The sequence below is a fragment of the Rousettus aegyptiacus genome, unplaced genomic scaffold (assembly GCF_014176215.1).
Source record: "Rousettus aegyptiacus isolate mRouAeg1 unplaced genomic scaffold, mRouAeg1.p scaffold_m13_p_1, whole genome shotgun sequence".
Lineage (NCBI taxonomy): Eukaryota > Metazoa > Chordata > Mammalia > Chiroptera > Pteropodidae > Rousettus > Rousettus aegyptiacus.
The window spans coordinates 95,079,584-95,106,517 of record NW_023416284.1 but is presented as its reverse complement, the minus strand read 5'-3'; the positions used below and the strand labels follow the sequence as shown (position 1 = coordinate 95,106,517).

The window sequence follows — 26,934 nt, the reverse complement described above, 5'->3', positions numbered from 1 at the left end:
AGGACCTGATTAGAGGCGCGGGGGAGGCCGCCCCCCTCGCTTCCCAATAACACCCCTCCCGCAGGCGTTTGGGAGGAGCTCTTTTCCCACCCTTGCTCCGGGAGGGCCCAGTTGAGGTAACGGAGTCCGGGAGTACCCGACCCCAGCAACTGGAGCGGGCTCAGCTGCTGGAAGGGAGTGCGCCCCCGGGGCGCTTGGGGGCGCCTGAGGGCCGGAGGGGGACTGGATGGCAAGAGGGGTGAGCTGGGGAGCATGGGGGATGGCTGCGGGAGCTCTGGCGGAGAGGTCCTGCGGACAAAGCTGTTGGCAACCTGTGGGCCGAGACAAGGGCAGGAGCTCTAAGTGCGCCCTCTCAGCCCAAGGCTCAGCCGGCGACCAAGCGGTGGCCACGCGCTCTACGCGGGTAGAGGCCGAGGAGGCCTGGAAAGAGGCGGGGGCTCCGCTGGGGGCGGAGGGACTCCGGGGCCGCGCACACAGCCCTGCAGACCGACAGGAGGCGGCCGGCTTGCGTGCCTGCAGGACCTCAAGAACCGCCGGCTCCCCGGCCTTTCCCTCCGACCCCCTCTTCAGTCCCGCCCCACGAAGTGCAAAACATTTACAAAGTGTGCAATGCCCCTCAGGCTTGGGCCCCCGGGGCGAGCGGTCGTGCTTGCCCCACAAGCGCACTGGGATCGGTGCAATCGGCTCGGGCAGCTAGTCTGGGTGTGCAAGGGCGGGCGCAGAGCGAGTGTGCGAGAGCGCGGCGGCCGAGTCGGCGCCGAAACCCACGTCCCTCCGCCACTGTCCTCGGGATAGATGGATCCATTTCTGTTTTCTGACATTTTCCTGCCGGGGGGGTGGGCGGGCGGAGTGAGGAAGAAGAGGAGGAGGGGGGAGAGAGAGAGAGAGAGAGAGAGAGAGAGAGAGAGAGAGAGAGAGAGAGAGAGAGAGAGAGAGAGGCAGTCTGCTTCCCCTAGCTCTGTTTTGTTTTCTCTAATTGGTCCTGGGGGAGGCGAGGAAATTGGACAGAGGTTGGGCCGGGAGAGATGGGCTGCCTTTAATTGGCTCCTTTTTTTTTTTTTTTTTAACCGGAGGGGAATCAAACAGGAGAGCGAGCGACAAAGGGTGGGAGAGCGAGAGACCGAACGCGGAGACGCGAGGAGGAGGGAGGAGTAAGGGAGGGAGGGAGAGAGGTAGGCGGGGGGAGCGCGGAATGAAAAGCTCGGAGGGGGGGAAAAAGCAGCACAGCGAAGCCCAAGTTGCGGAGCGAGCGGAGCACTCCCGAGGCCCGGAGCCCAGCGGCTGCTGCGCGCGGGAGCCCGGCCCGGCCCCGCCCTCTTGGGGCCCCCGCGGGCCGAGGCCGCCGGGCGGGGGCGGGGAAGATCAACTTGGGTCGCGGCGCAGCCCGGTTCGCCAGCGAGCACAGAGCCGGGGAGCGCCACAGCCGCGGGCAGACGGTGGGAGCGGAGCGCGGCTAGCGGAGGCTGCCGGCAAGGGCCGGCGCTGCAGCCGCGGCCTCGGCGGGAGCGCGAATATTTTTCAAACGACTCAAACTTTCCTCCTTTCCCAGCTTTCTGGGGTCTCTCTTGGCTGGAATTGCTCTTCTGATTCCCGCGGGGCGCCGGGTGCGATTCCTCCCCAGTGTTCCTCGGTGGCTCGGCTAACTTCGCGGACCCGGGGCCCCGTGGCTCTCGCCCCTCGGCCCAGCCAGCCAGCGCTGCTCCCTGGCTCAGGAAAGCCGAGACTGGGCTCCTTCGCCTCTGGGAGGGCGCCCATCTGGGCTCCCTTGGATCGGGCCCTAGAGCCCCCGGCACCCGCCGCAGGACTGGAGACAGCGGATTAATCCGTGCGGAGCCGGGGCCTCCCCGCCCCGCTCCGCGGAGGGGCGTCCCTTGGGCGGGGAAACGACAAGTTTATCAGTTGTCGGTGGCCTGTTGGATTGAAGCGCCGCCGCCGACGCAGAGGGGTCCCTGGTGCCCAGTAACCCCAGCGGAGAGCCCTGGGGACTCGGGGCGGCTCGGCGGCTGGGCTCCTCGGGCCGGGGCGCTGGCTGCAGCGCCGGGCGCGCAGAGGCACCCGGGGCCGGGCCAGCGCCCCCTGCGTCCCCACACGGGCAGCGGCCCCGCTGGAGGAGAAACCCGGGTCGCCTCCACCGCCGCCTCTTCAGTCTCCCGGTCTCCGTCGCCGCTGTTGTCCTTTCCGTCGCCTCTTGGGGAAGGGGGAGAAACAAGGGGCATCGCGGGGCCCCGGCGTATGCGCCCCCCGCTGCCTCTTGGGCTGCGCTGTCTCGCGGGGATGAAGCACCGGCCGTGAAGATGGAGGTGACCTGCCTTCTACTTCTGGCGCTGATCCCCTTCCACTGCCAAGGACAAGGAGTCTACGGTAAGAACCCGCGTCCCGCTGCACACCAGCTTAGCACCGCGCGGAAACTTTGCAAGAGGCGCAAAGTGCGCGCTGCCGGGGTTCGGTGGGGACTCCGGCTGGCACTCTGGAGCGGATGCCCGGGTCCCCGCCTTTTTCCAGGGTGAGAGGAGATCGAGCTAGCTGCTTCGGAGCACGCAGACGGGTCGTAGGGTCTGGCGTGAAGCCGGTGATGCCAGGGGGAGGTGCCCACTTTCTCAAACCCTCTTAGGGGCGGGAGTGATTCGGAACCTTGGAACCCAGTCGGTTCCGGAGACTCCGACAAACCCAAACCTGGCAACTGGACCAGCGACTTGCACCGAAACGTGGTTCTACTCTGGCTCGGCCTCTGGAGTGGAAGTCGAGCGCTGCGCGACCCGGAGTTACGCGCGGCTTGCGGGCGAACTGGCTGCCGGCACCGCGGCGGAGCCGGGGGCTCGTCTTCCCCACTCTTGCTGCGGTTTCGCTTCTTTTACTCGCCTCTTGACAGCCCGAGCAGATGCCGGCATCCCTTGGATCTGGCGCCTAAAACCCCACCAGCATTCCTCTTCGGACCTATCCTGAGCCAGTTCTTCTTATACCCGGTTCCCAGCTACAAAACCCCAGCCCCACCTTCTTCTCCCTGTGTGCACACAGAGACACATTCAGCCACGGTCCCCGGGAAACGCAAATACTGCACGCGCCCACTGGCTACGTATCCAAACTCTGTCTCCTACCCCGGAGCTTTGCTCCGGTGTCCCCACGCCTCGCTCTCTGGGGACCAAGGGGACTCTGGTCCCTCTTTCCTTCTCTCACGTGGGCTTTTCAGGGGAAAGATCATGAAAGCTGACATCCCTCTCAGAGACCCTCCCGCTGAGTTCTAGCAGCCCTCAATGCCCTAACCGTATAGCACAAAAAGTCAGTCTCAGGGCCCGGTAGATCTTACTTTGCCTTCTGACTGGAGGGCAGTTTGTGTACACCACTTTTTAATGATGTGTAGCTGGAGTGGGGAGGATTCTCTTCCTTTCTCTGGGGTGGAGGGCCTAATCATTCACCTTTAGATCAGGGGACAGTTTGACCTGTCCTTTTGGTGGAGGTCAGAGGCATTGTCTCCCCCACCCTACTCCTGCCAGCTTCGGGTACAGATGCTAAATGCTTCCTTTTAGGGGTGCCCTGAGAAGTTTCGGGGAGGTGACAAGCTCCAGGCCCTACACAGCTAGCTGGCTTAATTCCCTGGCGAGGCTGGCCTAGGCATCTGGCCAAACTTTGCTTCTTAATTAGTTTGTATGTCTCTTATTGCCGGACCTATTACATAGGCCAGAAAAGAAAGAAGGAAGAATGCAGCAGGGACTGAGAGAGGCTGGGTTATGGAGAGGAGGCCACTGAGTGGGTCACAGAGGCCTCAGCCTCCCCAGGGCTGGGAAGACACTGGGGATATGGGGGGTCCTCTTTCTTCTTTCTTGCCAAGGTTTCCTACAGCCTGTCTCTGTAAGAGGTGGCTTAAAGAGGGACATCGCTGAGGCCCTTACCTCTTTCTCACCACACCCCAGGGGCTCTGGAGAGGTGTGGAGAGCCCCCTCCTGTTTGCTGCTGTCCTCCACCTTGTCCTCCCTCTGACTATTCTTATGTAGATCTGGCTAGCCCTTCTCCTGGCCATCCTTCTCCTCCATCCCCTCCACCTTCTCCAACCCTCTCCAGGGCTGCACGGGGCTGGGGGATAGATGCGGTGGTCTCTGCAGACCCTTATTTCAGAGTACTTCGGGGACAGGATTTAACTACTGGCTTATCTTCTCTTTTTCTTGTTATTTTCTTCCCTTCTTCATATACCTGGGTCCAAGCTGCTCTCACTCAGAGAAAATCAAAGTTGTGTGCCCTGGGACCAATCGCAGATTCTTGGGTGACATTTTTTCCACCTGTCTTTTGAAAGTGTGGCTCCAGGGAAGACTGGGGCCTCAAAAGAATTGCTGGGTAAAAAGACTATTGATATGGATGGAGTAAGAGGAAGATGTGGTATGCGGAGGAAGATGGCAAGAGGTTACGGAGTTCCTTGTGATACCAGAAGCTTTGGCCAGATACAGCAGAGGGGAGAATCATTGTAGGGCTGGCGCTGGAGTAACAAGGAGTATGGAGAGCTGTTTTTTTGTTTTTGGTTTTTTGTTTTTAACCTCTCATTTTCTCTCCATGCCCAAAGTAGGTGAAACAGCTTGAGAAAGAGTATAGGGCTAAAGAATGGTCACTCATGTCGTTGTATGCCAGCACTCCGCATGGTGCCTGGCACACAACAGGAGCTCAGCAAATATTTGTTGCAAGAAGGAATGGCCATGGTTGGGGAGAGTTTGAGGAAATGCTTCTTGACATTTTTTCTTTCTAAGAAGTCTGTCTAGGTTGTCTTGTGGCAGGGTAGCCTGGCATTCTTTGAATGTTTCTGCCCAGGGAGAGTCGTGAAGTCTTAGGCTGTGGTGGCCATGGGGGACCTCAAAGAGAAGAGAAAAGAGGCTGGAAGCCCCGTGCTGTCTGGGCAGTGAGGAGGGGAGCAGGTTTTACTCAAGACAAAAAGAGAAAGTATGCCCTGGAGAGGGAACCCTAGCCCCCAGACCTGTGTGGCTGAGGAAGGAGCAGATTAACATGGAAGCTAAATTGAAGAGAGGGAGGAAGAACAGGATGTGGAAGGCAAACCCGTCAGAATCTGGCCTGAGCTCTGAGTCTCTGCTGAGGCTGGTAGGCAGGTGTCCATAGCCCTATGCCCAGTTTCCCTCTGAGGATCCTCTTGCCAGCCCAGAGCTGTGCTATCTGCAATAGGACTGGAGAAGCACGCTCAGGCTGGCCAGGTGGCTTCACTTTTCTTTGGGGGCACAGATGCTACAGCAGCCGAGTACTAGACCAGATGGTCCATTTGGAGCTGGTTGCCTCTTTCCTCCCTGTCTCCCAATCTCCTGGCCCAGTTTGTTGTGTTCCACGGTGGATCCTGTAATCTGCTTTCTGGAAGGCCAAGGCAGTGGGCTGGCCCAAGAGGCCTAATTCTGGGGCAAAGACAGTAGCTAGGTGAATGAGGAAGAGTATCCTGTGCGAGGATAGACTCAGAGAACACCACCCCCTCCCCCAACCTTCCTCCTGGCTTCCTCGGCTCCTTCTGCAGCCTTGGACTCCCAGTTCCAAGGGATTCCTTTCCCTTACAAAAACACAACAAACCCCTAGATTATTTAATATGCAGGAGTGGGAATTGACATTATCCTTAAGACAGGTTGTTTGCAACTTACTGGTGGAAGTCAAAATATTTCACCAAAGGTGTCATCAGAAACTACTATCCTATGCTAATTTTTGTGGGAACATGAAGACAGATGTTGAATAATTTGACAAGAGCAACATAGCTTACAGAATTATCACCAAGTCAGATTTTTCCCCCTCCTCTGAGGGGTGCAGAGAAGGAATTTCAGGAAGTGTGTCTCCCAGCACCGTCTTCTGGGTATTGATTTGGTGTGGGCACTCTTGGGATTTTTCACTAGAGTTTCTACCCCATGCCTTAAAACTGCCTGTTCATATCTGACTCTCCCCCCGGAGAAGGCGTCACATAAGAAAACCCTGTCCCCTAAGGGCTAACAGAAGGCTAAAGAGTTTTCCTCAAGAAGGTCCATACTTCTGTCCCTCCTTCCTTCTCATTAATAAAAACTGCATGAAGGAGAGAGAAAGCCTTGTATCCCCAAATTCAGGCTGTTTTGTTTGCTTTGCCAGCATTGTCTGTACTCACTTCTGTAGATGTCGGCTCCTGAGCTTGCCTGAGGCCTCCCCTTAGGGTCAAGATATGCACGATGTCCTGTCCTACACTGTAGGCTGAGAATCTGTGCTTCCTGGTTTGATGGAGTTCTGGGGTGGTGGTGGTGGTGGTGGTGGTTAGAGGGGTTTTTATTAGTCAGGAAAGCACCCTTGAGGGGGCGGGCTGGGTATATGCCAAGGGGCCCACTTGTAATTGGCCAGGCTTGGCTGTGAGCTGTTGGAGCCGGGTGGCAAAGCCTCATTTAAAGCCTGGTATTAGCTCTGCTTTGCTGGAACATGGAGGGACGGGCGGGGGCTCCATAGGGAGAATGGAGGGAGCTAATCACAGCAGCCATGGCCAGCAAATGAATGATGCAAGAAATCAATACCTGGGGGCGGGAGTGGAAATCCGGGCAGTGGTAGCAGCCATGGCTTCTTTGGCTGCCCAGGAGGCATGGTCAGGCCTGGGAGGAATGAAAGGAAGCCAGAGTGTGATGCAACCTCCTTTCCCCTTCACGTCCTCCACCCCCCAACCCCTTAGTCTGCTTTCCTCCCCCTCCCCCCACCTCTGTATTGCATCTCCTTGTGGCTGGGCTCAGGGACAGCTGGCCAAGAGATACCCCACCCAGAAAAGGCAGCGGACCTGGGGCCTCTTAGTTCTGGAAGAGCCCTGCCCTGTCCCTACCTGCCTTTGGACACCTGAGCCTAACTAGGCCCCAAGTGATGGGTATGTGCCTGGGGACCCTCTGCCCTGTGCAGCTGGCACTGCCACTCCATATGTAGCCAGCAGGGGGCAGCCTTGGCCGCCACATTGCTCACTGCTTTTCTGGGCTCCCTCGGCCTCAAGACTCCCGGTGGGATGAAATTTATTCTAATTTCTCAGCCTGGGGTCTAAGGGGGCTCCTTAGGCCTTCTGAAGCTCCAGGCCTCCCTCGGGCTCTCATATTTCCCCTCCCAGTGTCCCAGGGCATTCACCTGTGGCCAATGCCATACTTCCTGACCCCTAGACCAAAGGAGTGACTTAAGGTGGGGCTCAGCTTAGTGGATTCCTGCCCTGCTGGAGCTGTGTGCAGAGCAGGGGTTCTTGCCCTAGCAGAGCTGCCTTGTTGTGAACCTGGGGTGTGGCCCCTTTCCTACATCTTCCCTGTCATCATTAGAAGACCCTGCTTTGCAGGCCTGTGTCTACTGATGGCAGGGACTAGGTACTAAGGGACCCCTATTGCAGTGCTGATACAGGAGGCAAGAGCAATGCTTAACTCAAAGGAGTGACCTTTTTTTTTTTTTTTAAACAATGAAATCTCCCTTTCTCTGGGTCTATGAGTAGCATGTGCTCTTTGCAAAATAATCAAAGAATACATAAAAATATAAGGAAGAAAGTAAAACTCACTCGACACCTTGCCATGCCTTTGGTGATGGTCCTTTCAGCCATCTTTTTGTGCAAAGAGGAAGGAACCGCTCAGGGAGAATCGTTGGTTATAACAGCAATCCCAGATAGGTATGTTAGTGCCACATGCCTTACCAAGCATTTTCAGGCTTCTTCCTCTTTTGATTCCTATAACATTCTGAGGGGTCAGCACAGTGGGTCCTATTGTCCCATTTAACAGATGAGGAAACTGAGGTTCTAAGAATTTAAGTGACCTGCTCAAGGTCACACAGCTGGTAAGAAGTGGTTCAGGGATTTGATCCTGTTGGATCTTCTCATTTGGGGGCAGGAAAGCAGTATGGTGTGCCCATCACCATTCATTAAATATCTACCGAGTGCGTCCCTTAAGCAAGGTCCAGTTCTGAGAATTGACAGTGCCACTGAGATGAATAAGATGGAGGCTCTGCCCTCAAGGAGAAGGGGAGGGGAGTCACATACAAGATGGTGGTTCCTGGAGGATCTTGATAAATGCCAGGTGGCAAGGGCAGATAAAGGGCTGTTGGAATTCGAATGGGAAGAAATTTACTTCCAAGGCCTTGTGGAAGAAGGGGCATTTGAACTGGCCTTGACAAAGGGAAGTAAGGACTGAGAAAGGCTTCCCAGGTGGAGGCAAAGGCATGGAAGATAAAGAACCTGGGTGTGTGTGGGAAATAGTGAGTCACCCAGTTAGGCTGGAGCATAGATTGAAACAGGATCGGGGCTATTAGAGTTGGAACAGTAAAGGAATAATAATAAAAATTGCTAATGTGTACAGTCTGGGCTGAGATCACAGTGTTGTGCATTGTCTTCTTTCATCCTCACCACAACCCCTTGAGAGAGTCGTTCACAGCCTATCATAGTGATGAGTAAACTGAGAGCTCAGAAAGATGAAGTTATTTGTCCAAGTGGCAGAGCTGGGCTTAAACCCAGATCTGCTTATTACAAAGCTAGTGCTTGGAGGGAGTAGACTAGAATCCTGGGTTTGAGAGAAACTGTCGGGAGAGCCCTGAACAGGGAAATGGGTTTATTTCGGGCTGGGTGTCCATGCAGCTATGTGTTTGAGGAAAAGGGTCAGGAGGAAGGAGATAGGACAGGAGGTCCTGTGATTGTCCGGGAAAGTCATAGTGAGAACTTGATCCAGTGTGGAGGCTGGGAGAACAGATAGGAGTACAAGAACTTCAGCCATTCAACAAATGTATAAGTTAAGGCTCTGTGTGGAGCACTTGAGGTATTTTGAGAGAAATAAGCTCTTGTTCTCCTAGAGTTTATATGCAACCAGAGGGGAGACGGGCAGTAAACAAGTCAATGAATAAGTGTATAATGCATCCTATGGTGATGAGTTCTATGGAAAAAGGTAAAGCACCCAAGTGGACAGTGAGTGAAGGACTGTGGTTCAAGTTCATATACAGTGGGAGGACTCCTTGAGTAGATGCCACCAGAACAGACCTGAAGCCGCCAAAGGAGGAAGGAGAAAGCCTGGTAGATATCTGCAAGAAGTGTATTCTAGGCAGGAGAATAGCCAGTGCAAAGGCCCTGGGTAGAAGCATGTCTGGCCTGTTTAGCCACAAGGAAGAGTCAGTATGGCTGGAGCAGAGTGAGCCATGGGGAGGGGAATAGGAGGTTGGAGAGTTAGTGGGACCAGATTGTTCGCAGCCTTGAAGGCTATGTAAAGACTCTGACTTTTATTCCGAGTGAGGCGAGGAGCCCTGGGAGGGTTATGAACAGAGGAGGGACGTGAACTGACACCTTTTTCACAGAATCCCACTGGCTGCCCTGTAGAGAATAGATGGTAGGGGGCCGGGTGTGGGGGAAGGGAGCCGGTTGGAGGCTCCTTCAAAAGGCAAGAAATGAGACTGTACAATCATTAGGTCCTAAAAGTGCTTCAGGGAAAGCTCAGGCAAGTGATAGGAGCTGAAAGTGTTTCTGAGGTTGGGCATTGGGGGACTTGGCACACCGTGGCATCAAGGCAGAGCAAAGTGGATGGGAAATCAGACAGGTTTGGGGCAGTGGAGTGAAATAGTTTAGAGCCTGAACTTCTGGTAAGAAACCCAGGTCCGAACCCCAGCTCTGCCTGTACCGACTGTGAGAGCTAAAGTCCCATCTGTTTTCTAAGGTGTGGCTTCTCCATTGGTCAGATGGAGATCATCACACTCACCACATGTGTATTTGATGAGCATGCCATGTGATAGTGCCTGGGAAGTCCTGAGCACTGTGCCCGGAACTTAGCAAAGCCTCAGTAAATAGTTTTATTTTCATGACAATGCCAGTGCAGTTTTGAACTTCATGGGGTTCTAGTGTGGGACGCCTGGGAAAAATGTTGATGGGGCTAGTGGACACAAGTCTTGATACTCAGGAGAGAGATCTGCCCTGAAGAGGTAGATTGGCACATCTGGATTTATGTGCATAGAACGATGTGGGTTTATTCCACCATGAAGTGGAATAAAATTGCCAGGGACGAGAGAGTAGAGAAGAGACTAGGCTGTGACCAGCACCGTGGGGGTTGGGGGAAGAAAGAGGAGACAGAGCAGGTGGCATCAGGGAGGTAGGAGGAGACTGGAGAGGGGACAGGGACTGGAAAGCCAGGGGAAAGGACACAGTCCATGAGAGGAGGGACATCTGAGGTGGGGGAGGAGACAGAGGAACGGCCATCTGGGGACTGGGAGGTCGGTGGGGAGGCAGCTGCATCGCTAAGCGGCTCCTTAAGATCCAGCGGGAGTGCCCTGGGGGTTTGCAGAATCTGATCCAGTGGGTCTGGGGTTAGGCCGAGATTCTGCATTTCTAACAAACTCCAGGATGATGCCAGTGCTATGGGTCCATGGGTCAATCTTTCAATGGCAAGGGCATACAAGGAAGGAGGACAGGACAAAAATGGGCAGAATTGGGTTGGAGGGCCAGATGAGCAGCTTGCTGCCTCTGAAGCCTCAGCTACCCTATCTGGAAGCCTGGTTCAGGCACACCCACCTCTCGGATTTCAGAGAAGCCGAGAGTGATAGCACTTTGTAAACTCAGGCGAACCGTGGGGACTCTGTTTCACAAGAGCAGATGGGTGACAGGCAGATGGTAGGGAGCCCTGGGTGTGGGTGGCGTGTGGAAGCCAGAGGTGCAGGCTGCGCTTTTGAGAAATGTGGCAGGCCAGGGAGAGCAGGAATCGCAGTTCCCCCTAGAGGCCTGGGCCGTCTGCCTGTGGGCAGCTGGGGCTGCAGGGATGGGAGACCTTGATTGCAGGGGACGGAGGGCGGGGTGGTGGTGGGGTGGTGGTGGTGACTTGGGCAGGCACAAGGGCACTCCTTGTCTAGCTTTGGAGTTTCTACCTCAGGCTCTTTTTGCATCCTGTCCAGTCCCAAAAACTCAGCCGAGATAGACTTTGATTATCTGGAGGGCTGGAAGCTGTGTAGAGAAGTGGTTCTTAACCCGTGTACCATGTCGGAGCCACCTGGGGAGCTTTCTCAGCAACAGATGCCTGGCTCCACCCTGGACCTCCTGAATCAGAGACTCTGCAGGTGGCATGAAGGCAGCTGTGGTTGCAAGTGCTCTCCGGTTGATTTGCGGGCACAGCTGGTATAGACAGTGCATCAGAATGAGTCAGATCCTAACAGATGTCTTTTTCCCTTAGGCTTTCTGAGGGCATTTCTGGGTTTTCCAGGTCACTGCCCAGGCTTCGTTTCAACTAAGTTCATCTGGACGCTGGAGTCTTAAAAAAAAAAAAAACAAAAAAACACTTATTATTTTAAAAATTAGGAGCATGGAGACTTTCTATTTTAATAGTATTAACTGGAAGGTTCAGGTCAGAGCTTGGGACTCTGGCTCCTCTCCCTGCTTCTAACCAGGAGATTTCCAGAAGTGAACCTAGGGTGACTGAAAGAAACTGCCCCAGAAATGCTGTCTTCATTGATTTGCAATAGGTAAATTATATTACCTTTTTGTTAACCTCTTCCCTGCTTGGTTTATGTTACCTCTTCCCTGCTTGGTTTAGAATCAAATGAAACTTTCAGAACTGGACTACATTATCGCTATTCAAGCAAGTATTTCATAAGTACCTGCTAAGTGTCTGGAAGGGTGGTGGGCGCTGTGGCTGCAGGGGTGAAGGGCACCCGTGGCCAAGTTGCCCACAGTGGAGTGGGAGAATGCAGCCTTTTTCAGCGCCCTCATTTTCCATGTAGAGAAGCTTGAGCGACTTGCCCAAGGCCTTGCAGTTGGCAAGTAGTGGATTCAGGATTTGAACTCAAGCCTGCCCAGTGCCAAGTCTATTGCTTGCATATTGTTCCAAGTGCGAGGCTCTTCAGGGCAGTATTATCTGGCCTGTTCTTGTTCCCTGGGCTGTGCTGTGGAGCATGGGGTGGCCGATGGGAGCAGCATGAGGACCCCAGTCTGGATCGGTGAGGAATCTCTTTCTGTTGCTAGACAAAGACCTGATGGCAGAAGCTCCAGCAAATTAAAGTTGACTTAAGGCTAGGGGTAGGCTATCCATGGCTGTGGCAACTGGTCGCTAGAGATCCAGGCTCCTTTCAGCTTGTTACTCTGCTCTCCGTAAAGTGGTAGTTCTCAAACTTTGCTCCCTTCGTTCCCTTCTCCCAACCTCATGAACTGTGCACACTTCCATGAAGCCGTTGATTTCTGCTGGTTGGTACCTCTTTCCTCTAGCAAGTGGTTCCTTTCAGTCCCAGCCACAGAAGAGCTCAGTGGAGCCTCCTGATTTTTGGAAACAGAAACTGAGGGCCTGTGCTAGAAGCCATGGACCAGAGAGTATCATAGAGGTGGTCTGGCTCATCTTTCTGTCTGAGCAGCGCACGCCCACGTGAGACCAGGCGAATCCACCGCTGTTTGCTCAGTGCCTCTGGTCCTTCGTTGTTGGGAAGTTCTTCTCGTTGTCTGACCTTTTTTCAACTTTCCATAACATAACCTCTTCTCAGAAAGATTCAGGAGCTGAGGCCTCTGAGCTGAACTTGAATATCTCCTTTGCCTTGAGACTTTTCCTGTGTGATTCTTAGGAAACTGTTAATGAGACACTTTCCCCCATCTCTGAGAGGGACATCAGGTAGGTAGAGATGGAGAGGGAGCTGGATTCTGGTGGCTTTCTCTCTGTGACTTTGTTTCTGGTGTTCCAGTGAAATGGTGACCTTGGGGAGGTCTTTTTAGCTTCCAGCAAAATATATAAGCCCACAAGGCAAGCTGAAGGTCTGTGCTGTGGTAAGGCCCCTGGCTTTAGTCTCCTTTCTGGAATAAGGCCACAGAGTAGACACAGAGAAGGCCAAGGGCGCGAAGGTGTTGCAAGGAGTGAGCTCAGCTGCCAGCTTTAAGTGACCCAGAAGCAGACCTTCAAGATTCAGTGCAGGACTAGACTGAGACCAGAAAGGGCAAGTGGCTCGTTAAGGTCACACAGCAATTAGGCGCCCAGGCTGAAATTAAAAGCCATGTCAAAGGACTCTACCGCTGGATATTTCTCATTCTACTATCTCACCTTGTAGACTCAGGAGAAGCCAGGGCATGTCTGCATGGCATTTATAAGCTCATTTTCTGCTTACATCTCTCTAATTCTCTCCCTACCCCCGTAAACCCCATTGTTTATTCCCAGGCTTCATTGCATCCAGATTATAGGATCTGGGGTTTGTTCTGGGTCTCAGTTAGATGTTAGAAGCCCTTAATGAAATGTCAGGGAGGGCCCTGGAGGCCCTTCCTTGTAGGTGGAGGAGGCAGCCAGCTTGGTAGTGTCAGCTGGAGACTGCTGCCAGTCTCCTCCAGGTCCAACCTCTCTGTCACTGCCAATGTTCTACCTTATAGTTACTAACAAGTTAGCCCACAAAAACGTGGCCACTGTGCCACTGTTGCCAGAAGGTTGCTCTGGGAACACCCAGCAGCCCTTGAGCCTTTTCCCAGTGGTTCAGATTGCTTGATAAGGTTGGATTTTGAAGTGTTGGGATTCAGTCAAAGAGGTTTCCAGAGAAGTGGCGGGTGGAGGTAGGGAAGCATGGTAGGGTATTTAGTGTGTGTGTATGTAGCAATATGAGGGCCCTGGGTTGTGGCCACATGAGAGATTTAATAGGAGACACCAGGACAATCATACCTGGCTTGGACTTGCGGTCTTAGTTTGGGTTCCCCAGCAGAAGATCCTGAGATAAAGAGCTGAGTACAGAGTTTGTTTGGGAGTTAGGTCCTGGAAGCTCTGGTAGAGGAGAGGGGATGTGAGATAGGGAAGCAAAGGGAACCAAAAAAGTACACTGTCTGTCAAGCTAGTCACCACCATGTCTCACTGGGGACCTCCGGGTCACTGTGTAAAACACACACTTTAGAGTTCTCCCACCATGGTGAGGGAGCTGGGGCAGGTATGCACTGACTCCCCTATGTTGTTGGTTGAGAGCTGCTCCTGGGGGTATTAGTTCCTGGTTCTTGCAGCCCACTGCACACACAGGTAGTGTGAGCTCTAGCCTAGGAAGAGGGAAGCAGGTGTGGCTGGTGTGCACTGCAGCAGCTGGGGGAAGGAGGTGGGTGGGTAGCAGGCATCGACAGCCTGTACTATATCCTGCCTAAGCCTTTGGTCTTGCTTTTTCAGATCCAGCCTGTTTTGCTGAGTTCTTTGTTCTTAAGTCTTGTCTTCTGGGCTGAATGTATAAGCCCTGATTCCAGGCTAAAAACTCTCTCCTGCAGCCACCAGACGTGTGAGCTGTTCATTTACTTACTTGGATTCTGTGACCAGAACTCCAGCCCATTGATTTTCCCAAGATCTTCCTGGTAGAGTCCAGGCTATCCCTGAAGGACTGAGGGACCTCACACCTGGGGAGGGAAGGGTTAGACGGTCACTGAGGAGAGGCCCAGAATATCCAGAGTGCTTTGGGCATTGCTATGAGAGGCACAGTCATTAGTTCCCCGCCAGCTGAATTCAAAACTAAGAGGTAGGAAAAATTTCTGAGACTAGAAGATTGCCCCTTCTCTCTGCAAGCAGTATTCTGTGTGGGTAATAAGGCCGACTGCATTCTGTCCACTTCCCTCTGCAGGAAAGAAACCTTCTCCCGTGGGTAATGACCTGGGAGAAGCTTGCTCACACCCCTGAATACTCCTGGGTCTTATGGGTCCAGATCAGAGTGCCACCTCCATCCTCTTGTGAATTTCAGTCTCATCATTACCAATTGGAACCTGAGATTAATTAATTAATTAATCAATCAAGTTTTTCTTGAGCACCATCTATGTTCATGACACTGTTCTAGATGCTGAGGATACAGCAGAGAACAAGACAGAGAGATGATCTAAAATCACAGGCTTGTAAAGTGTGACAGAGCCAGGAGAGCTCTTAGGGCAAATCTCATCATTTGTCAGGAGAGAAACCTGAGGCTGAGAGAGGGCAAGAGAAGTCCTCAGGCAACACAGAGAATAGGCAGCCCAGCTTGGAATCATGGAAAGTCAGAAGTAATGGGCTTAGAGGTCTCCTGGACCTTTGCTTCGTTTTCAGAGGCAGAAATGAGTAGCCAGAGGCGAAGGGTCCCACCAAGCTAGTAACACTGCTCTGCTTGCCACTGAACGCACCCTTCTCTTCCACATCTATCTCCTAAGCCAGATCTGGGCTCCAGTTTACTGAGGGGAGTGTGCGTGCATGCATGCGTATATGTGTGTGTGCACATGTATGTGTGTGAGCATATGTGTGTGCGGTTCGATGTGGGCTAGGGCAACAGGTAGGAGACATGAGTGGCTTTCTCTGGTTCAAGCTGTCCTGCCTTCTCCTGGGGAGTTCTGAGGCTGCAGGAAACTCGCCCTTCTCCTCTTTCCTCCTCCGGCTCTCCCATACAGCCATGACCCCGGGCATTGCCCACTGGCACAGAGACCTCAGGTGATGCTAGGAGGGCTTGGTACTGAGGGATGCCCTGATGTACCTGAAGCACTGGCATCCCTGTCTGTCTCACCCCCTCAATTTCTTGGGAGCTGAGAGAGAGGGGCTGTGAGGCTGTCCAAGGCAAGCGTGGGCTGCATCCCAGTTACCTCCTGTTCATTCTGTTAGAACTGGGACAGGTGTAGGGAGTGACTCCTTCAGGGTCTCCTGCAGAATTTAGAATTAGGCTGAGATGTGAAAGGATGTGATTGGGTGGGGAGCCCTGGCTGCTGGTGGTGTGTGTGTGTGTGTGTGTGTGTGTGTGTGTGTAGAACCATTAGCATTAGATAAACTGCTCTCACTGGGTACCTCGGCAGGAGCTAAAACACATTCCCCATGTTATCTCTACCCTGTGCATGTATATCTTATCTGTGTTTTTTGTGCATATATAAATATACATGGGCCTGCAAGGTGTATATGTATATATATATGTCATGATATTGCACACAAGAACATGGGTTTATGTACAGGGGACTGTGCTTGACTGTGGGGGGAACTGCAGACCTCTTTAGGGGATTCTCTGGGTCCACCTTTATCCCACTGCCCCTCCAGGCAGCCTCTGGACCCTCTTGCCTTGGTTCCCAGGTAGAGGAAGAGGTCAGGTGCTTATGTCCGGCTTAGGTTATAGCTGCCCCCCTTCCCTTCTAGGAGTCCTGAAGTGGGGGGCAGGGGCAGGCCAAGGCTGGCCTGAAGCTCCTGGCTAATTTTCCTGGCCTCCATCGATCCAGCAGCTTCTCCTGAGTCTATTAGCAGTCGGCAAGTGAAAATATCCCCTATCGTGAGCCCTGACCTGAGACAGGGAGGAATCCATAGCAATTTGTTCAAACAGAGGAAAGCTTTTCCCTCTGATTTGTATTCCGATTTATTTGAGGCAGGAAGGGGGTCAGAGTGGGGGTTGGCGAACCCTGGCTTGCAGGAGCTGGGCCCAGGCCCATCCTCCGTAGGCCCTCATGCCAGCCAGGGTGGCAGCTGGTGCTCCCCATGGTTCCTGGGCAGGGGAGCTGAGCAGGGGAGGGTAGGCCCCAGCAGGGGGATGGGAAGACAGGCCTGCCAGCCTTCCCAGCAGGCCCTGTTTGGCTGGAGAGCTCAGTTGTGGATTTGGTTTTCACAAAACACAAAGCCGCCCGCTTGGAGCCTCTCTCCCAGGCACTGGGGCCTGTGCCAGGCGTGTGCTCACCCGCTATACCCATGCCAGGGTGGGGGCTGGACTGGGCACATGGACACCGTGGCCCCAGCTGGGCTGAGTGGCAGGCGGCCTGTTCTGCTCCCAAAGGCCTCACCAGCCAGCCTTGCAGGAGCAGAGCTGCTCAGGCCCAGAGGGGACCTGACACCTTGGAAAAGCATCTGTGTGGGGCAGGAACCCCCTCACCATGGGAGCTCTGGGCACGTTTTCTTGATACAGTGTTCACGCTTTGTTTCTGGTCTAAGCAAATTGAGCCTCATTGGTGTCCCAAACAGGGAGTCTCTTTTGAGCTGACATTTGTTAAGTACCTACTGTTTGCTGGGCACTGGGCTAGTGCTACCAAGTACCCAGTCCTTGCAGGGTCCGGTTTTCCTCATGTGCCTCAGTTTCTTCACTGACGCTTCTCCCACCCTTTCACATAACTTCTGTCACCTCCCTCACCCATCTCTGCTCAGTCTTTCTCCCTTCCTCCTGGGAATCACTTCTCCTTTCTATCTGAGGGTGGCTCTGTTGATTGAGGGTCTAAGGACTTATGGCTCTGCAGCCCCCTTTCTCCAGAGGGACCTTAGAAACAGGCTAGCTCTTTCTTCTGAGTCTCTTCCTTTGGCCCTACCATGCCCTCCCCTCCCTACCAGGCCTTTGCAGAGATGACACCATGGCAACCGCAGAGGAGGATTCTGGGAACGGTCAGCCAAGTGGTCCTGTGGCCCCCCTTCTACTGCTTCTTCCCCTCAAGCGTCAGCATGCCCAGCAAGGGGAGTAAGCGGAGAAGTTCTTCACACTGAGGTGTCAGCGGCTAGCAGCTCTGAGGTCAGCTGTCGCACATGACTTGCCAGGCTCCATGACACCACCAAGGTCTAATTTCAGAAGCCAGAAACTAAATATATCAAAGTCAATGAATAATCATCTCTCTCACTCAGGAGTGAAGGGAGGCAATGTGGCCTAAAGGATAGGCTCAGAGGTTTCTGAGCCAGATCTGGGTTCAAGTTCTGCCTCAGCCATTCACTAGCTGTGTGATCTTGGGCAGGTTCTGCTCTGTACCTCCATTTCCCTAGGCACAGGCAGCAATAGTTAATAGCACCTTCCTCAGAGGGCTGAGGAAGAGGTGAAGAGGAAATGGAGGAACTCGTGGCAGGCCATTCTTAGCCCAATTTCTGGGACATGAGGAATGAATGAACCAGCTGTTCAGGGGAGGGCCTGCTAAGTGAGTGATTCTAGTGCCTGGGTTTGGTGCTAGAATCACAGAGGCTGCCACTGGGGAAGTGGCCTGTGAGGCTCTATGTACAGGTGTATAACACAACATTGGGGGAAATAGGGAGCAAGACCAAGGGCCTGGCCCAGGAGAATGGTGGCAGAATTTCAGCTCTCCTTCCATTTTGCTCTTGGGGACGTTTATAGGAGGAAAGTTCCCTTTGAGCTATGTTATAGGTTGGGGGACAGGTGTTTTTGCACCCAGACCTTTGCTGCCACCCCATCACTGCCCATTCCAGACCTCACTTTGGTCCTAAGAGGCATTTCCTCCCCCCACTCCCTGTCATCAGCCTCCAGGAGCCTCCTACTGGCAGTGACTTTTCTGTGCCTGACTGTAATTGAACTCTGGTCCAATTGGCCTCCCCCATCCCCAAGTCCTTCACTTTTCTCCCCCAACCTACTGGGTTTCAAGTCAATTGCAAGTTGTTCAGAGCCTCAGCATTATAATCAGATCCTGCAGTGCATGCCACTTATGTGGTTTCTAAAATTTTAGCCAAAAAAGGAGAGAAATTGTTCAGTGATGGAGAGAAAAATAATGAGAATACTTAAGCGGGAGGTGAGGGTGGGGGGGGGGGGGTGGAGAAGGCATGGCATTTCCTGATTTATAAATATACCTGATGTTGAAGAAAATATGTTCCCAAACTTTATGCTTCCCGAATTGACTCTTGGAAAAAGAAAAAAGATTGTTCATCCCTTTCAGGGATATAATGTACTTTCCCTTCCAGGGATATTCACCTTTTGAAAGGGACACAGAGAATAAACAAGTGACAATTTAATACGCCAGGTGTTGATGAGTGTTAAGAAGGGCATACGAAGCAGGGAAAGGGACTGAGATAGATGGAGGTGGGGTGGGCACGCTGTCTTAAATAGATAGGCTGGAAAAGCCTCTCTACAAAGAAAGCTGAAGAAGTGATGGTTTCCAGCAAGCTCTGGAAATCTGGGGAAGAGCAATCCAGCAGAGGGAGCTGTGAGTGCAAAGGCCCTGAGGTTGGTGTGGGCTTGCCCCGCATGGAGAACAACAGAGAGCAGTGCGGCCTCGGTAGGAGGAGAGCAGAGAACATAAGGTGGGGATGGGAGTGGATGACAGAGGTGTGGCAGTCTATTGACAAAGCGTTGGCTTTGACTCCGAGTGAGATGGGACCACAGTAGGATTTTAAGCAGAGGAGGGATGGGATCTGACTTGTGCTGTAAAGGAATCCCTCTGGTTGCTTGCAGAACACAGATGGTGCCTGGCAAGGGAGAAAGCAGGGCAGACCTATCAGAAGCCTGCTGTAATAGTCGCGGCAAGAGACGGTGGGGATGGCTAGGTGAGGGTGGTGCCGCCAGGGTCTGAGTCAGGACCAGTTTCAAAGGTTTGGCTGAGAGGGCCCAATGGTAGATTGCGTATGGGGAGTTGGGAGGAGAGAAGTCAGGGATGATTCCAGGATCTGGCTGACACTTAGCAGGGGACATTGTTTTCATAATGGTGGGTGAGGAGTGGCTCTCAGGCATTAGGGATGTGGGTCGGAAGGGCTGTCCTCCTGAGGTCATTAGATGGAAGGAGATATTAAGCTCATCAGGCCCTTACATCCGTGCTCCCTGATTTTTAAACCTCAGAACTAACCCTCCTCCTGCCTCCTGAGCTGGGGTGAGTTATGCAGAGGCAGCTTTAAGAGGTTTCAAGCCGTCAGAGTGTGGCACCCATAATCTTACCCCACAGCTGGGTAGGGTGGTGCCCAGGAACACACAGTGGCCTGGGGTGGGGGGTCAGAGTGCTGCCTGGTGATGGTAGACTTCTCAGAAATACTCTCCTTCCCTCCCCTGCCCTCTGTCTTGGGGTCTGAGGCCCTACCTGCTCTCAAGCTGCAAGACCGATTTTGATTTCAGGGTTGTTACTATTATTATTATCCACTTAAACAACTTCGTAGGGAAAAAAAGGAACCCAGTGACCATCAAACATTAACTGTTCATTCTAAATTCCCCGGCCATACCTGTCAATGTATTTTTACATAGTAGTAAACAGTGGTCTGTCCTGCTTTCTTGTCTGACTTTATCTCCTACACACGTCTCACAGTATTGACTGAGCTCTCAGACCTGTCACTTTAATGGCCGCAGGGCACCCCTTGCATCGACGTGCTGGAGTTTGGTCACCATTTCTCCATTTGCTGGGCGTTTGGGCAGGCTCCAATTTTCCCTTCTTCTAAATAGCTCTGCTGTGAATATCCTTATGTGAATTACTTTTTCCTTTTAAATTATTTCCTTGGGGCCTATTCCCCAAAGTGAGATTGCCTAATAGGTCATAGGATAGGAACAGTTTTATGGTTCTCATTTTGCAATGCCCGGTTGTGCTACAAAAAGTTTGAGCCAGCCTAGCGCACAGTCCAGCCACAGTGGATTTTATCATTTTAATTTATTTTTACTGGTTTAATAGGTGCATTATGGCCTGCTTCTTTGCTTCCAATTTTTGCTTCTTGAAGCAGTGTTTGGGTCTTTCAGCAACTAGTGAGACCTGAGCTGTGCAGAACTTTACAGTTTATATGGCGCTTCCTGGTATGTCATCTCACTTAAGATACTGTGAGCCTGTTGTTGGGCTCTGTTTTATATGGCAAAATGGGGTATAATCAAGTTTGGTGCTGGAGTGGAGACTCTCGCCAGTTCTTGCAGGGTTGGTGGGAAAGGACTCCCACCCACCTGCCACCAACTCTTTCTGAGGGCCCAGGTTCCCCGATGTTTATTTCAGTCCTAATCTGGTACCTCAGCCCTGTTGTTTCCCCTCAGCTCCCACAGCCAGGGCTGTGCTAGGCCCCAAGTTGGGTCTCACCTCCATGGGGCTTGGAGGAAGTCACTGGGCTTTTGGATCAGGTGGGGCTTTGGGGTTTTTTGCATCAGCAAAGCCACTGCTCCCTCCATTCCCTGGCCTAGAACTGGCCCAGTCTCTGTTCTGGGTCAGGAGCCTGGACCTGGCAGTGTCTCTGGTCTCATCCCTAGTGCTGGTCACAGGTACACTAGAGCCTGAGGCTCCTAGGGACAGGGTCACTCAGGGAGCTTTCCGAGTTGCTGCAACTCTCAGCCTCAGGGGACCTTATCATGGCGGATACACTCCAAGTTATGGGTTTGATTTTATTCTGCTTCCTTCTAGCTATACTTCTAGAATGTCTACTAGGCAGCTTGTGGTGTACATGGTAGATTCCATTCTTATAGTGTTTAACTCACAGTAAGAAGTACTCATGTCCATTTTACAGTCAGGAAACGGAAGCTGTAGAGTGGAGCATCAAATGATTTGCCCTAGAGCACACAGTAATTACTGTAACAGCCTGGACAAGAACCCCATGCTCTGATCCTTCCATGGCCCTGGGTCAGTAGGTATGCTTTGGCATGTGGAGGCTTGGTCATATCTAATGTGGGTTGCTGTCAGGGCCCAGGGTCAAGTGAACTATAGTGATTAGGTCCCTTGGACCAGCAGAATGTGGTGGGGCTGGGTAGCTGAGACCCAGACCCTATATGAGTAACCCTATGTCCATGGGCCCCATATCCCTGGGCCAGGCAGGCTCAGGTCCCGGATTTCAGAAGCCATTCTCTGCCTTAGTGGATGGCAGCCTCTCTACCCCACCATCATCCCCTGTGTTACCTCTTTCGGCCGACCTTGATGTTCTCTCCTCTTGAGATTATGGCTCTTGGCATCCTCCCAAAGTAGATCTCCTCATTTAGTTGTACATTTTCCTCTTGCAGGTCCTTGGAAGAGGTTCCCAAAGGGTCTCAGGCTATGTTATGAAAAAGAAAGGGAACTGAAATTTATTGAGCACCTACTAGATACTAGCCATTGTGTTCTGTACCAGTGTTTATTATCTCATTGAATCCACACAACCGAGAAAATATTTTCTCTAGAGCCTCAGATTATTCCTATTTTGCAGATGAAGAAACAGAGGAGGCTTCGAGAGGTTTAATGACTTTTCCAAGGTCATGTAGCTGTTAGGTCAGAGAAAGAGCCCTACCTCCTGCTTCTCACACCACACCATCTGGGTAGCCCCTCAGACTCACAGTTATAGCCTCGGATCAAGCGATGTCCAAACCGAGGCTTGTGCCTTTCTGTTCTCTTCCCGAGTATTCTGCCTACACCTGTTAGGGTTACCACAGGTCCCCTCATTGTTGAGAGTTTTGATTCTGATGTTCTGGACCCCACCAGGGAGAAAGTCCCTTTATCGTTTCTCCCAGGGAACCTCAGAGTCTTCATTTATAAGACTTTCCTGGTGTCCTGTCCTGATATTCCAGAATTCCAGACATAGGGTGCAGATTAGACTTCCACTGATGCTCAGACAATGAACATAACCTGGCACTCTCAAAACCTGTGTGCCTCCTGAAGAGGCTGGGATGTGGGTGCTGTGGTAACACACATTTCTAGGGACTGGGGTACAGATGGATTGCCCACTACTTTCAGCAGAGGGGGTTGCCAGGAGTGCCAGGCTCTGGCACAAGTGTCAGACTCTGCATATGGACCAAGGCCCTGTAAACAGTAGCAGGCCCTGCATTTGACTACGAGAGCACAGGTAGGTTTTATGCTACAGTGTGATGACAGGGTGGCAACGTGTGCCCTGACCCTTTCAGCTGTGGTTGCTGGCTATACTCAGGGACAGCACCCTTGTGCCCAGAGATCAGAGACACATATACTCACTTGGGCTGGGGAGAGGTTTTTGCAGCCAAAAGAGAGGTTGGCTAAATGCTGGTTTGGTTTGATGAACAAAGAAGTTCTTGTGGTGGAAAGCAGACTTTAATCTGCAGCAAGGGGAAGGCAGAGGTTCTTTTGTGAGGAGGGCTGGGCCTTATTTGACTTTGCATCCTAGCTCTAGGGGCAGGACATTTCACATAATAGGTGCTCAGAAAATGTTACGGAATGAATCGATGAATCAATGGCACATTAATGGGTGACTGTGTGTGCCTTTGGAAGGATTGGGAGTCCAGGAAGTGATAGGGAGGATGGAGAGGGAATTGGCCTGGACTAAGGCCTAATGACCAGGAGTGGACAGGACAGTGTGTCCCCTCCAGATGACGGGCATGAAATTGAGGCCAAAGGAGATGGTGCAGGGTAGGTGGGACTCTTTTAGACTGGTTTTCCCAGCAAAGAATTGGAGCCTCCCCCAGACTTGGAGTGCTCCCGAGAAGTCACCCCTGGCTGGCAGTGAACAGAGGACAGGCTTCAGTTAGCTCTGCAGCCAGCCCAGTCTGTGGGGAGGGCAGGGCAAAACCCCCACCGCAGAGAGCACAGGGGACAGAGTTGATCCATGTTCGATGCCCCACGGTCCACAGAAGAGGTGCGTGAGCATCATCCCTAGCAGAAGGAGGCCCAGGCAGTGCTGGCCATCCTCTTGCCCTGAGAGCCTCCTCCTAGACCCTGGTCACCATTCTCTGAGAAGCTAATTAAAAGAGAAAAAAAGCCTGTTAATATTTCAGCACTGTTAACCCTGCTAAATTATTAAGTGTCCATTTGCATTACATGCATAAAAGAATCAATAAATGTGTGTACAGGAGCTGAGAGGATGAAGGAGGCATAGTTTCTAAGGATGCTGCACAAGACTGCTCCACCAGTGACTCAGAGACAGTCCTATGCCCTGAGAGCCTTGCATCCTCAGCACTGTGCACTCGAGAATTGGAAATACATGGGGCTGAGCACAAAAGTTGGAGAGTCCGGCAGACTTCCATCAGCAGGTCATTCTTGGGCAATTTACTTAACCTTTGCTGAGCCTCAGCTTCCTCATCTGACAACTGAAAACGATAGTAGGCTTCTTAGGGCAATAAATAAGATAATAGATACAAAACACTCAGTACAATGCTGGCGCAGAGTAAATTGTTGTTGTTATGTTACATTATGTATACATTGTTATGTTATTTTTCTATTATGGGGGGCAGGAGACCTGAGACATAGCTCCAACTCAGCAATCCCTCTCTACTTCCTTTCTGCCCCTCAGCAGGTATTTACCCCAGCTCCTCTAGACCAGCGGTTCCCAAACTTTTTGGCACCAGGGACCTCCGCTCCTAGGAGAATCTAATGCTTGATGATCTGAGGTGGAGCTGAGGCAGTGAAGCTAGTGCTGGGGAGCGGCTGCAAATATAGATGAAGCTTTGCTACCTGGCCCGCTGCTCACCTCCTGCTGTGCAGCCTGGTTCCTAACAGGCCACGGACCAGACAGGTCTGTGGCTCATGGGTTGGGGACCTCTGCTCTAGACTATATTCTTCCTTAGGGCAGGGCCTGGGTGCCATCACTCCTTGTACCCCCAGCACCAAGCTCAGCACCTCATACTCTTAAGCATTTGTTGGATAACTGATGGCAAACAGGACCAGAACACAGATCCTGATTCCATACTGTTTGGCCGAGAACACTCAGTGATGCTTGTGGGAGGCGGTTGGGGTAGTGGTACTTGCACTGCCATCTGGCAAGTGGGCAGAGAGAACCAACCCCGGGTGGAGAAGTCTGTCGCCCCCACCCCTTCTCCTTTTCTCTCCTTGTCCTTCCCTTACTCTGCTCTGTTTGGTAGTTTCCCCAGCCTGCAGACGTACTTCCCCTGAAAGAGTCAGGAGCAGGAAACAGGGCAACAGCCCCTACTTGGCTATGATTAACTTTTTAAAATGTGGGGTGGGAAGGAAACCTGAAGGAAAGCTAATGGGGCTTTAAATTCAGGTTTTCTATGCGTTTTGCTATCTGCCTGCCGTATTTGGCTCTACATCCTATTTCTGTACCTTCAAGCATTTGACAGTGCCCCCTACCCCTTGTCCAGCAGCCAGGAGGAAAGTCTCTCATAGGGGTGGGTGTTCTTTATGTAATTCTCCTTCTAGGTTCCAGTGAGAATTCTCTTCCAAAGCCCAGTGGGCAAAGTGAAATTTGCATTAACATGAGTTGGTGAGAGTTTGTGGCTTCCTCACTGGGCCTGCTGGGTGCTGGCAGTCCCCACCCTCACCTGTAATTTGGGGTGTCTACTTTTGGGGGAAGAAAGCAGTGAGCTGATAGGCCAGAGGCATTCTGCCAGGGACTTGCTATTTCTGCCTCAGCTATTCTCATGATGATGCTACCCCATCATGCCATTTGACTATTCTCAGCCAACGGATTGGGGGGTGAGGGGGGGTTTGTTCCTTACTCCACAGCCTTAGTTTTGTATTGAGCACTGGATCAGCATTTCTGCACTTGCTTTACACAACATTTCTGACTCTCAAGATATTAAAGGTAAAAAGGCTTTATAGTCAAGTACATGTGGAGAGCCCTGGATGAAATGAAGATGACAGATGTGTTTACTGCAGGACTTTTCAGAGACTTTAATAAAACTGTGTGCTGAGGCTCTGAGGAGAGTGAAGATGCAGTGTAGTGTTCTTATTTGGTAGTGGACTGTCAGTGAACACGTCATGGCACACAGGTTGGGAAACACAGTTTTCCTTTTCTTTGAGGTTTGTTGATAGAGCTTGGAGAGTGTAATAGGAAAAGTCTCATAGACCAGAGGCAGAAACATACTTGGTTCTAAATTCCTGTCCTGTTTTCTATCCACCAATGTGGTGTCAACAGAGGTGATCGAGTCCTGTGGTACAAATACAAACTCTGAGGCTTGCCCCAGGAGAGTCAGAGCTGGTGCCTCTGTGTGTGGCCCGGAAATCTGCATTGGGAAGGCTCTCCCCCGTACCCCACCCATCCCGCCCCCTGACACAAAATGGGTGTGGGGGAGTGCATGGATAACTGGGTCAGTGACCCGAGTTCCAGACTCGCTGACAGAAGGCCTGAGTTTGAGTCTCAGCTGTGTCAGTGAGTGACAGGCATTTCCTTCTCCAGATCTCAGTTTCCTTTTCTGCCAAAGGAAGCCAAACAGGACTTGCCCTTTCTGCCTCTCAGAACTGAGGCGAGAAGCTTGGAAATAACACAGTGGACCCTGGGAATGTAGCAGCCCTCATCTCCTGTGGCAGATAAGACAGGATCCCATCATGCAAAAGGCTTCAAGCCCCAGGGAAGGTGGGTTCCTAAGAGGAGTATAGGATCATTTATAGAATAAAAATCCTGGCTGACATGGTTAGATTGATCACTGTGTTTCAGAAGCTATTTTAAACATTTTACGTGAGTTGACTTATTTATTCCTCGCAACAACCCCATTTTCTGACTGAGAAAGTAAGACAAGTAATTTGCTGAAAGTCACAATGTAATCTGCTGAAACCTAAGTGTGCGGTTTGGTAGAAGGGGTGCTCGGTGAAGGGCACTGTCCCTCTCCCCTGTTTTCCAGGTTCTCTGAAGCTCTGCACGGTTCTCAACATGAATCTTGAACATATTCATGAAACATCCCTACTGGTTTAATGTCTGCTTTGACCGCTTCCGCCCTGGAAGGTGGAGGGGGCCACAGGGGGTGTTCTCCTGTCCTCTGCTCTTCCTCCTGTGCAGTCATCTCAGGAGCCGTCATTCAGTGAGAGAGCACATACTGTGTGGCCAGATGTTTTACATATATTGTCTTAAACCCTCACACCAGCCCTGAGGGCCAGGGGGGCGGGGAGGCATTATTCCTATTTTACAAAGAGGCTGAGGATCAGAGAGGTTAAGTAACTTGCCCAGTGTCACCCAGCTAATGGGGAGCAGAGCCAGGAATTTATCCCAGATTGTCTGCTCTTTCCATCTCTCTAAAGTACATCTCTCTTCTGCCTACTTCCTTGTCACATCCTTCTGCTTTAGAGTCGTCTTAGCATTTAGCACACTCTGAAACCATCTTGTTCTTTTCTGTTTCCTTGTTTGCTGTCCGTCTCCCCAACAATGCTCTTTCAAGAGCTGGTCCTTGTTTGCTTTTCATGACAGCCTCTTCAGCACCCAGCAGAGCAGCAGGCTTAAAGCATTTGTTGTTTGACAGACTGAATGAAGGGATTATGTCAGGTGCCTCTTGACACGGGCCTTGGTCTGGTTGCCTTTGGAATCAGAAGATGCTGCTGCTGGCAGTGCCTTCCTGGGGTGCGTGGAGTGGGGCTAAGGTCAAGTGGGACAGAGCCCCTCTGGGAGCTTCTGACTTGGTGGGGTCTCTGTTGTTTAAGGGAAGCTGATTCTCGTTAATGAAACTCTTTGGGGTGATGGGCAAATTGAGTCACCAAGGTTAAGAGGGTCTGGGTACTTTGCTACTAGCTAGCACTGCTTTAGAAGGGAAATCTACACC

At 52.1% G+C, this 26,934-nt stretch overlaps 1 protein-coding gene across 1 annotated transcript in view; it reads left to right on the top strand.

The window, feature by feature from the left end:
- Positions 1–1,112: 1,112 nt before the first annotated feature.
- Positions 1,113–26,934, top strand: part of MDGA1 (MAM domain containing glycosylphosphatidylinositol anchor 1) — a 58,062-nt gene continuing 32,240 nt past the window's right edge. The window contains exon 1 of the mRNA XM_016152683.2: positions 1,113–2,361. Coding sequence (XP_016008169.1) covers positions 2,295–2,361 — 67 coding nt within the window. The 5' untranslated portion in view covers positions 1,113–2,294. The remainder of the gene's footprint in view (positions 2,362–26,934) is intronic.